The sequence below is a fragment of the Tetrao urogallus genome (assembly GCF_951394365.1).
Source record: "Tetrao urogallus genome assembly, chromosome: 2".
NCBI lineage: Eukaryota > Metazoa > Chordata > Aves > Galliformes > Phasianidae > Tetrao > Tetrao urogallus.
The window spans coordinates 105,022,625-105,035,069 of NC_136814.1; the positions used below are offsets into that span (position 1 = coordinate 105,022,625).

General features: G+C 49.0%; 1 protein-coding gene across 1 annotated transcript in view; it reads right to left on the bottom strand.

Moving 5' to 3' along the window:
* Nucleotides 1-9,634: 9,634 nt before the first annotated feature.
* KIF13B (kinesin family member 13B) overlaps nucleotides 9,635-12,445 on the bottom strand; it is a gene marked incomplete at both ends in the record, with an annotated part of 120,369 nt that continues 117,558 nt past the window's right edge. The window contains one exon of the mRNA XM_079550566.1: nucleotides 9,635-9,930. Within this exon, the coding sequence (XP_079406692.1) occupies nucleotides 9,635-9,930 (296 nt within the window). The remainder of the gene's footprint in view (nucleotides 9,931-12,445) is intronic.

Here is a 12,445-nt window from a genome sequence, read left to right on the forward strand (position 1 = left end):
CTCCTCCTCCCTCTGCCATCAGGGCGGCTCACGGGGCTGAGGGCAGCACGTCCTCCTGCACCAGGGGCTCTCGCTGGGGGAGCACCTGGAAGTCAGGCGTCGCACCCTGCGTGACGGAGCGCTGCCACCGTGGGCAGAGCCACCAAGGACAGGCTTCTACCTTAAGGATGGTGTGGGAGTGACAGATTCAAACCAGGTTTAGTTCAACAGCGGTTCTGTCAAAGGGTGACAGTTACAAGTGGGTTATGTCCGCGGGGAGCACTGTTTTTTGACAGATAGCCTTGGCTGTCTCCCCCTTGGTCTCTATGATCTTCCCAAGGCTCATAAAAGCCCAGGAAGTGTGAAATATGTGCAGTACTTTTTTAATTATTATTATTTTTTTCTTAGTGTCGATTTAAAAAGTGCCTAAGTGAGTAACAGGACTCCAGAGTGAGCTGGAGAAATAGGATTAGACCTCATTTCCCTCCTAAGAGCAGAGCCCTCGCTGCGCTTCCTCCGGAGGAGCAGTGAGAGTCTGTAACCCTGCAGAATCCAGCAGGGAAGAAATCCCTTTCCTCATGCTGCTCCCTCATTCTCCAACCTAAAACTTGTTGGTGGGGAACTTCTTAGCAGACGGTGTTTCTCAGCCAAACCGTGGCAATCTCTGTTTTAGGGTGGATGGGAAGGAGGGGGAAGCTCGGGCAGAATTTGGTAGGAAACTGCTTCTGGGATTCCAGGTGCAAATGGCTTTGTGCATTCATCTCATGTCTCTGGATATCCCCACACCTGAGGTTCTGGGTAGGAGTGGCCGATATCCATAATAACCCCTTCTTGGAATCACAGAGGCGGTTTCTTCCTTTATTCTTATCTATTTCTAGGCTTGTTAGAGCGGACCTGCTAAACATTTTGTCAGAATAATGTGATGATTGGCAGGTGGTTATAACCTTGTAAAAATGAGGATTTTAAGTGGGTAAAATAAAAGATATCAACGTTAGTTTAAAAAAGTTGCATTAAAGAGTTTCTTCTGACGTAGCGAAAGGAAATAAAACAAGGGAACGCTGGTGAGATGCGTTGGTACCACTGGAGGGTTCCGAAGATGAAAGCAACCCATACGTAGATGTTTTATTTTTCATGTGTGACAAAGTGTTGTTTTCACCGTGACAACTTAATTACATGTGAGTTGGGAAAGCCTAGGAAATGTTGTTGGCAGGGGAAGCCGTAAGGGCATCTCTTGTGCAGAGAACAGAAAGCGAGCTTGTAGGATGTCGATGGGTGTTGGTATAAGCAATGATCAAAGGAGAATCTAGTGCTGGGGTGCTGATGAGAATAAAGTGCTCACGGAGCCCCATGGTACATTGGATGCAGTGCTGTCCCCCTGCTCCAGAGATGCCTTTTTTTTGACTGTGATTTTTTTCCTAAACAAAGTGATTGTCGATAACGGTGGTCGCAATCGAAAAGAGCTTAGCAGCGAGCGTGACCAACCCAGGGGTGAAAAGGCAACGGAACAGACGGGGGGCACAGAAGGAGAATGAGGAAAGCAAAGGCCCCAGGCTCTGTGTGACGTGCTGTGGGTTGGGATTTCCATTTTGGGGTTCTGTGCACCCTCGTTTTGCTGCGTTGGGATGGAAGCCGCCGGGCCGGCCGTGCGCCTCGAGCGCCGTGGTGAACGTGAGCTGCCGCTGTCGCACGTGGGGCAGCTGCGGTGCCTGCAGTTCCTCCCATCTCCAGCTCACCAGTAAGCAGGGATGAGCTGTGCCAGCTCTGCTGCTCCCGCGGCTCCCAGCCTCCCGCGGCTCCGTCCCTTTGCGCTGCCCATGTCCCCGTTCCCCGCGCCGCGCGCCCCGCCGCCAGCCGCTCCTTGTCTCATCTGCTGTAGGTGTTGTGCCTACCTCAAGAGGTAAACACGGTATCCTGGAGTCACACCTTCACTCTGTTCTTTTTTACACGAGCACTAGCGCGCACACACTGGAATGTATATTCTCCCCCACCCCAAATAACCTCGTGACCCGATCCTTGCTGTAGCCACCACCAACTCCTCTTGCAAATTGGATGCTGCTTTAAATGTGAAAACAAATGTTCGAGAAGCTATAAAACCTGAATGAAAGCTAAAGCTGAATTTATAAAGCCTTGTTGCGTATGAGCCAAAAGTGCAAAAAGCTCTATATAATGAACTAACCTGCCACTCATATAAATATAAATATATATAAATATATTAAAATCAGACTGTTCTACAAAATTGTGTATTTGTATTTTTGTGTACGTACAATTTTCTGCTAAGCAGAAGGAGGATGTAGTATAGGATGATGTGAGAAGAGATTTTGTTTAATCATATTTCTTTGTTACTTATTTTTGTTAACATCCAGATGCCTGTCTTTGTCTTCTGTATATGACACTGTTCCAAAGGTGCAGTATCCCTCTCCCGCCGTGTCCCAGCCCTCTCCTGCCTCGCTGGGTGATGCTCCTCGCCGTGGCCGGGCTGCTCAGCCCATGGGCTACGTCCGTGCCTGGCATTTAGTGGATGTGCCGTGCGTTGCTGTTTGCCACCTGGAGGACCTGTTCTCTGCAGTCTCTTTGCTGTGGTCCTCAGCATGAAATTTCAGGAAGAAACAAGCAGCAGTGCAGACCAGGAGGGAGGATGAGCAGTAAGCAGGCAGCCAAGGCAGGGAGGCGGCGCTGTGCGTCACAGGGAGCGAATCTCAGGTACCACCAGCAAGCTGCGGTGCACTACTGAGCGATCCCACAGCTGCCAAAGTGGTTTTGCTGTCAGCAGGGCGGGTGGGCAGCAGTGCTGGTGGGGCTTCGGAGCAACCTGCATGCATTGCAGCAAGTGGCGGAGCAGCCGTGGCGTCTCCCTGTTCTCATGGCTGGGCGCCCTTCTGGTACTGATGGTTAGGAAGAGTTTTTCTGAAGTCTTCTCTAAGTCACTGCAGTGAGCTGCGAGATGCTGATCCATCCCTGGATGTGTTTAAAACCATTTGGATGTGGTGCTCAGGGACACGATTTAGCAGAGAGCTGTCAGGGTCGTATGGTCAGGTTGTGGTTGGACTTGATGGCCTTGAAGGTCTTTTCCAACCGGAGCAATTCTGTGATCTTGTGAGTGGATCTGCTCCATGTTTTGCTGCAAGGAGAGGGGATTCATTTTGTCACTTGGTGTTGGTCCTTATGAGTTACAAAGTGGAGAAGTGCCTGGGGAAGGTCCAAGCAGAGCTGTGTAGAACAGGCTGTGGTGGAGAATAACACAAAGCTCTGCAATTCATGTGATCCGAATTTCCCTTCCCCTTCCTTGCTGCAAACCCTGGAGGCAAACAGGTCCTTTCTGTGCGCTCCCATCTGCAGAATGAAGGTGACAGTTCTTGTTTGTCCCATCTTCCTTAGGCAGTAGGTGCTTCAGAAGCAGCAGCTCCTTCCCTCCTGCCCTTTGTGCCCTTTTTGCTTTTTCTTTTAATTTCTAACATTGTCTGAACCGAATTCTGGTCCAGGGAGAGCGATACTGCACCTTTCCATGTAGGGCTCATATTTATAACAGTGTGTAATGACTGTAGCAAAAGTCCTTGTTTCTGTATGTGAATGGACAGAGAAACAAGTGCTCTATTGTATTGATTAAAATAGTTAAAATGAGTCCTGTATCATTGTATCTCCTATTCTGGATTAGTGCCTTTTGGACAGTAGACTGTTCTGTAATTAAAATGTAGTATAACTGCTTTTTTGTACAGTTTTGTTTTAATAAAACTTTTTTTTAATTTGTGTTTATTTTAGTATTGTACCTCTTAGAAAATAAAAATGTATAACTCAACAAAGACAAAGCCTCTGATGGTCCTTTTTGGCTGAGGGTGGCGGCAGCCCTGGAGCAGCCTCAGGCACGAGCAAAGGAAAACACATCTCTACAGCTTCAACATGTAGAAAAATGAACTCTTTGGAGGATGAGGGATGGCCTCAAATTCCTGGGTCCCCCACTTTGTTTTTCGGAGAAGATGGGGAACATTGGACAGTGATGGGACAAGGGGAAACGGTTTGAAACTGAGACAGGGGAGGTTGAGGTTGGATCTTAGGAGGAGGTGTTTCCCCCAGAGGGTGGTGAGGCAGTGGAACAGGTTGCCCAAGGAGGCTGTGGATGCCCCATCCCTGCAGGCATTCAAGGCCAGGCTGGATGTGGCTCTGGGCAGCCTGGGCTGCTGGTTGGCGACCTGCACACAGCAGGGGGTTGGAACTGCATGAGCATTGTGGGCCTTTGCAACCCAGGCCATTCTGTGATGCTATGAACACGTGAGGACCCAGAGGTGTGGGGCTGTTTGCGTCCTGCCCCAAACCTCCATTTCCAGCTGGACTTTGGCAACTCCATTTGCTCATTGTGACAAAGAGCACGAGGACAGGTGAGGGCCGTGAGAGCGCTGCTAATTGGCGGCAGGCAGCGGAGGAGGCGATTCTTTGTGGGGCGTTTGTTCCCCTCGCCTGTTTTGATGGCTGCCTTCTGAAGGCAGCTCTGGCTGCAGAACACAGAGCAGCGCGGCGGTGCTGCAGGAACCACCTTTGGGAAGAGCGGCTCTCGAACAAAGTGACGGCACTTCAAAAGGCGCCCGTGCTCCAGCAGAAGGTTGGCGTTCCTTCTTGCTTCTTCTGAAGGTCCAACATGAAAGGAGATCAACCGTAGGAAAAAACAACACACCAGGCAGCTGTATTTCTGTGCGCTGATTGCAAGGCACCGATAAAAATACCCTTTGCTAAATGACTTTCAGCAAGGAACTGCGGAATTGGTGCGGGGTTTTGTTGCTTGTAGAAACAAACAGGTGAGAGCTGGGCCCAAAGCCTGCTTCTTGTTAGCAACGCTAAGCTGCGTTTTGGAGGAAAAAGTGTTGATAAAGAGAAACTAAAAAGAAAAAAAAAAAGGGATAAGCACCAAAGATTGCATCGCATGCTGCTGAGGTCACACCTGGGGTGCTGGGCACAGCACTGGGCCCCCCAGTGCTGCAGAGAGCTGGGCGAACTGCTGGGAGCCCAACACAGGGCTGTGAAGATACCACTGGGAACCTGGAGCAGGAAGGGAACTCTGCAATACATTGAGGAGTAGAGGGAAAAGAAAACTCACTGCTGTGACCAAGGGCAGGATGGGCACCAACAGCCCTGGTGCCTTTGGAAGGGCTGATGTCCAAAACCTCACAGAGGAGGGAGGCCAGGGGCCAGCGGTGCTGTGGTGCTGTGTGTGGGGAAATCCCTGCACAGCAAGGAATAAGGCAAGAGACGTGTTTGAGATTATAGTGATGGATCTCAGCACCCTCAAACATCAGCACTCCCAATGTGATGCCCTGAACACATCTGAAAGTTTTGGTGCTGCTCACAAGATAACAAAGTGTAGACTTATGGGTTTTAAAGAAGAAGTTTATTTAGGTACTGCAGGCTGCATTGCATATATAACACAATATTACAATTTAGTATTGTACAGAAATAATTAAAAACTTTACAGCTCATTACAAAGTGTCTTTGGATTTTAGCTCATTTGAAGTACACCGATCAACACGTAGTAATACCACAGTGTCAATAGCCACTCTTTATATACAGACCCACTACATTTACAAAAAAAAAATCAACAGAAAGATGAGCTGGGAGAGGCTCCCAAGACACAGCAGGTGTTAGTGGGGGTGGAAGAGGGAAACCCCTGGTGCCCTGTGGGTGAGAAATGCCAGGATGGCACAGAGCGAGAACCCAAAGCAGGGAGGGATGAAGGGGATGCAGGAGCAAGACACTTACTGCAACTCCAGCTCAAGGGTAGCGTAACTCATCTGCACCTTGGTGTAGCATCACTTCCTACAAGCTGTGCAGACTGGAGGTCAGGCTGAGCCCAGCGCGTTGCTGTGTTACTTGCTGACCCAGGGATAAGGCACTGCAAACACTGAACTTCTTGTGCAAAGAACTGCCAGTACCGGAGTAAGGACGATGTGTCAGGACAGGAAGGACTCTCAGACAGCTCCCTTATGAGCAGGACTGTGTGATGCCAGGGCTCGTTCTGGATGGGTTTTGATGAGCGGTGAGGCAGAATGAGGTGGGGTTCTCAGCTCGTAGCAGAGCAAAGTGATGCTGAGCCTGTGAGGCTGAGCAGCAGGGGAAGAGATGTGGGGCAAACCCTTCTTTCTTAAGGATGTGGGCAATATTCCCATGCAGGAATCATTTATCTTCCTCAAATAAAGTATGCTGACAAGCAAAGAGCCAAGGCCCTTCAACTGAGCAGGTATTATCTGGGACAAGATCAAATCACCAGGAGAGTCAGGAGCATCATACAGTACAAAGTCTTGGCTTGGCTGGAGAGAACCCACAAAACACCCTTCCCACAGCACTGCCTGGGCTGCTTGCAGCAAATGCCACCATGTGCCTAAATCCCACCACATCTCAGACCCACCCGCACGGCTCTGCTCTCAGACACCACATGAGCCCACAGAACTGAGCAAACACAGCAGATGAGAAACTCGAATCACGACCAATCACAGTTCCTGCATTAAAATATTCTTCCTCCCTGTATATAAAGTGCATGAAAAACGTTGGGAAATCTGCATAGCTATTAACACACCAGCCTCAGCTGCTGGGCTGTTCCAGTTAAGAGCACCTCCTCCTGTATGCTGAGGGTTGAGTTATTCTAATGCTAGCTATCACTTAAAAAAATAAAATCAAATTACTCTCATTGTGGTTTAAAAGGATGTTCTCTGGTTAGCTGGTGCTCTGAGCAGAGAGGTGAGCACTCACTGTGCCCAAACTTGGATCCAGCAGGAGAAGGAGCGGGCGGCTGGGGAAGTTGGGGTGAGCAGGAAGGAGATGAAGTCCTCCAGGAGTGTCCTCGTGGCCCACGTGGATGCGCTTGGCTTTGTGGAACTCACCCACACAGCCTTTGGGGGCAGGTGGAAGCTGAGGAGGTTTCCTTCAAAATTCAAAAAGAAAGTACGAAGCAAAAGAGGAAAATCCTCCCTCCACAAAGGTCAACGTGGTGCTCTGAACAGAGCAGCTCTGCCCCCCTTATCGCGCACCAGTGTTTGCAGACACCCCAAGCACAGCCATGTTTAAGACATTTGCTTCCAGGGCACCCGACCCTGGGGGAGGTAGCAGGTCAATGCTGTTTGTGCCCCTCTGAATCCATACAGCGCAGTGTGGTAACACAACCCAGGGCAGAGGCAGAGGAAAGCCACCCCCAGCAACTGGCTGCAGCCTCCCAGCACGTGTCCCAGACACTTGAATACAACCCTACAAAGCAAGAACTGCAATACAAGTGCAGGCAGAGGAATTTACAGCGGGTGAAACCCACAGTGAGCCACTGCCCAGCTGCTTGGGCTGCACCCTGTCACTCCTGCACCTTCGCTGCTTCCTATCAGTCCTGGAGATCTGCAGTCCTCAGCGGAGCAGAGGGGTGTGGGAGGACTCAGACAGCTTCTTCCCTTCATGTCCCCCTTTGGGGGGACACCCAAACATCAACACGCTGTGAAGGCAACCCTAACTCCTGTAATGAAATGCTGAGACTACAAAAACCCGTAGGCTGGGGCTGCTTCCATGGGCTACCTCTGTGTAGCACATCAGAGCAGAGTGCAATCAGAAAAACATCAGAAGTGGATTTCAGAAAGCAGACAAGGCAGCGAAAGAGGCGCCACATGAACCAGCGGGCGGCCTTCTATAGTGAGAGCCATCAGGCCCCGAAGCAAAATGCCATTTTGTTGCATGGATCATGTCTATAAAAGCCAGGAATTCGAGCATCTGAACTCCTGATTACTGAATTTCTTCCATCACCTTGGCTTTATGGACAGGAGCTTTATGCAAAGGAAAAGGAGGAAAAAACGTGTGCTAAAAACGTCTTTAAAAGCTGCTCTACACATTTGATATTAAGATTTCTTTACAAAAATCCAGGAAACACTGAAACTAACAAAAGCTGAGAGGAGATGCAAATCCCTGGCAGTACTACGCGTGCTGCACTGTAACCCATCCCACTCATTTCAGCTACAGATTAGTTTCTATTTTAATTTTATTCCTTCTGCATAAATGATATTAATTACAGTAAATCAGCATAATTATCTCCTTCACTAAGCATCTCTGTCTCCTCTGATGACAATGTATCTCTCCCTTGGACCTCTGAACCAGATGGCTAAGGCACTTTGATACCCACATGCAGCACGGACAGAGACTAGATACGTATTAAAGTGAAATCATTAATTCAGCATCCTAAATATTCCCCAAGTAGATAAAACCTTTATTGCTCAAGCTGTCCAATCCCCCCCCGATTCCTTAAACAAGGTATAAACAGCTCAGAATATAAAAGCCTGTGGCCTTTCTTGATTTGTTAGAAAATGGGTGTACGTAGGTATGTGCACACGTATATACAGGTATGTAATTTGTGCCACAGGGTGTTAAAAACTAGTAAGGTTCACCAAAAATAAAATCAAGTTTGATAAAAGCCAGGCCAACCCTCCACCTCTGGGAGGGGTTGGTTTGGGGAAGACTCTGTCATGGGTTTGTTTCCATGTCACTGGGTTGGGCTCCTCTTAGCACTGCTCTCCTCAGCACAACGCCGGACGGCGGATGATTGTAAAGCGCAACCTTTGCTCAGTTCAACACAATAAATACAAATAAATACACTGGATTCATCCTGTTACAAGAGCAGCAAGCCTCTGCTTTGAACAGCTGGGTGAAAACCAAAGGCTGGGTGAAGACCCAAAGGTTGGGCGAAGACACAAAGGTTGGGCAAAGACAAAAAGGTTGAGTGAAGACCCAAAGGCTGGATGAAAATCCAAAGGCTGGATGAAAACCCATAGGTTGGGTGAAGACCCAAAGGCTGGGCAAAGACCCAAAGGTTGGGCAGGATGCTCCATTGAGCAGCAGGCAGGACCCGACAAAAGGTTGGGGACATGGGAGCACTGCAGTGCCATCTCTGCCAAAATCCTCCTGACCCAAAAGACAGAGGAAATGGGAAGTTCTTGTAGTGCTTGGGGCAGTGAGAGGAGCACAGCATGGTGAGAGCACACACTAAATGAATCTGAGATGGCAAATTCGTTTAACTCTCCTCCTCTGTAAAAAGAAGGGATCCAAAATATTACAGAGCGGGTCATGGGCCTGCTCTCATTCCCATCAGCAATAAATTTTGGGCTGATTTACACAGAAGGATAACAGAACAGAAATCAAACCAGGCACTGATGCTGGGGCTACTGTTTTTTTAAATGAAAGAGTTTTGAGGGGTTCCTCATTACCAGATATGTTCCCTTCTCTGCCCATCTGGGATCATTATCCTGCCCTTTCACCATGCGTTATGCGATGTAGCTCTCACAAAATTAGACAGAATTGGTTCTTTTGGGGACCCGTGCTCAGAGAAGCACTGAGGTGTAGGCAGGGTTTTGTAGCCACTAGAAGTCATGCCATAATTTGAACAACTCTCATCTCCTCCTTCTCTGGGAGGTGGAGGAGAGCAGAGCTCACAGTCACCCTACACCTCAGCATCACAACATGTAACATGAAACTATGGCTGTAGACCCAGCACCATGGCAAGGCAAGGAATGAACATGCCAGTCACCCAAAGCAGAGAAAAAACCCTTCATTAGTGTTTGCCACAAACCACAAGTTCACAGGCCTGCTTTTAGCCAGCTGAAGCTAAAAGATGGGGGCCCACAGCCACGGCGCTTTGCAGCAGGCCACTCTCTCAGCTCGCCCAGGATTTCCTGTTCTCTGCGTTTTTCTGGCTCTTCTCCATGCGAATTGTGGGTCCTCCTTCTGACTTGGCAGCCAGGGCTGTGAGTGAAGCCAGGCTGGATGCTGAAGCAGAGAAGTTGCCACTCCTCCTGTTCTCGCTGGATGCCGCTCCCTGCAACCTCACGCCGGTGCTCCGTCGCCTCGCTGGTCCTGCGGCCTTTTTAACTCTGCCTGGTTTCACGAGCAATCCATAGCCTGGGTTGCACCTGAAGTACTGCTTTCCTCCAATGGAGCCATCGTTCTTCCCTTTGAAAAGAAACACAGATCATAGAATCATTAACATTGGAAAAGATCTCTATGCTCCCTAGAACCCCACCCCACCGTGCCCGCTGCCCACGTCCCTCACTGCCACATCCCCAAGGTTCTGGAACACCTCCAGGTTTGGTGACCCCACCACCTCCCTGGGCAGCTGTGCCACTGCTGCACAAAATGGCTTTTGCTCTGTGCGTAGGGTGTGCTGCTACCCAGCACTGGAGGAAACTCATGCAGGGCTCCAGGGCACTTAGGAGGAAGTTTTTCCCCAGAGGGTGGTGAGGCGCTGGAACAGGTTGCCCAAGGAGGCTGTGGATGCCCCATCCCTGCAGGCATTCAAGGCCAGGCTGGATGTGGCTCTGGGCAGCCTGGGCTGCTGGTTGGTGACCTGCACACAGCAGTGGGTTGGAACTGGATGAGCATTGTGGGCCTTTGCAACCCAGGCCATTCTGTGATTCTGTGATTCTTTTATTATCAGCAGCAGGGACAAGGATGGGGGTTTAACTGAGCCAGGGATTTAACTGGGCTGATTCTGCCTCAGATGAAGGTTGAGTCACAGTTACAAAATGCTTAAAGACAAGTTGAAGGAATGAACTAACACGATGACTGAGAACAATATAATGCCAGAGGGCTATACTAATTATAGTTTTTGTCAGACTAAATGGATAGGGTTTTCCTTTGTTTTTAAGGTTAAAAACAATGCATAAATCTCCTGGCTGAGCTGCTCAGTAACAGCTCCGTGCAGAGCCATGCAGGCTATTACAGAAGTAGAGAAGTGTATGGATAAAGGAGCGACAACAGCAGCCTGGGCTGAAAGATAGTGCCATGCTGCAGGGAAGACTTTCGTTGAAAATAAAAGCTACTATGATGATGACAGACTTAGAAACTATTATACAGGAGGGCACTGGAAGCACTTTGTTCCTGCAGAACAAAATGCTGTATTCCCTCTTAATAGGTAAACAAGCAGGAAAGCAAGCACCATCAGTACAAAGCTTGTATGAGAGCAAACAAGAGCTCGTGATCAATGAACTCGACGGAGAAAGAAATCTTCAAGCTCTAGAGGAGCAGATAAGTGGGAGAAGCCTCCCTTGAGGAATGCATAAGATAAAAAACCCATCAGCTGGTTTTATATCCAAGTGGATAAAATCATAGGAAGCAGCCGCACTAGAACTGGCCTTGGTTCATCCCTGCCCATGGCAAGGCTTGGGACTGGATGGGCTTTAAGGTTCCTCCCAGTCCAAAGACACCAGCTTGTGACTGTTTCCCAAGGGAAGCTACAGTGTGCTAGAAGACAACTGTGCTCCAGCAAATCATGCTCCATCCCTGGAGGTGCCCAAGGCCAGGCTGGATGGGGCCCTGTGCAGCCTGAGCTGGTGGGTGGCAACCAGCCCAAGGCAGGTGTTAGGGCTGAGCGGGCTTTAAGGTCCCTTCCAAGCCAAGCCATTCTATGTCTCTATGAAATCAGGGACCTAAATCTTTGTGGAAACAGAAGAATATCCAAAACCACCAGCAGCTGAGTCTTCAACATGACCAACATCTCTTAGCCACAAGACTCTTCCAAGGAAGGCTAAGCTGATGCTCACCGACTAGTCAGTGGACCAGACAGGGAGGGAATGTGACTTTCCAAAACTACAGTGAGTCTATAAATACATATATTCTTAAAATAAAGCATGAGAAAGCAAAGAATTCAGAGAATAGCGCCTACAACTTTCAGAAGGATTGGAGCTACAGTTTGCTTTCTGGGATGGCAAATCCAGGCAGTTTTCTGTACCCAGCTAAAAGCACGCCGCCTAGTTTAGCTTTTATGAGCACACCACGCATGGGAAAGATAAGTGCTCATTTAAATGGGAGTCCTGGATCCTGGAGACACTTCTTATCTTGGGGAGCAGCTCCAATCTCAGAGAAGCATGCAGCAGAATGTGGGCAATTCCTTGAGACGTGCTGATTCACCAACCACAGCCTGCATTGCAGCTTTGGAATTTTGTAGCTTGGCTAAAAGAATTTAAATAAGGAGCTTTGAGTGCTCTTTATAAACCACTCTCTCACTGTGAAAGTCAATGTTATCTAACGGTCACTTCCTAGGAAACATTTCTTCTCCGTAAGAGTGGTGAGGCTGCCCAGGAGGTGGTGGAGTCACCGTCCTTGGAGGTGTTCAAGAAATGTTCAGGTGTAGTTTTGAGGGCCATGGTTTGGTGGGCAATACTGGTGGTAGGTGGGCGGTTGGACTGGATGATCTTAGAGGTCTTTTCCAACCTTGGTGATTCTGTGAATCTATGATTCTCCTGAGTCTTCCACTGGCACATCCTGCCTGCTCTTGGATAACAGAGAAAACGAGTGCCATGAAAGCTGATGTGAACCTGTGAAGGGAAGGAACTGTGAAGCCTGGGGCTCCAGTAGAGAACAAATGCCAGCTACCACCTCCTTTCCTCTCACCTCCGTAGTTTTAAAGTGCTTCTGCTCAAGTCATTGCTTTTCTGCATCACGCTCCAATGACACATGGAAGCAAATC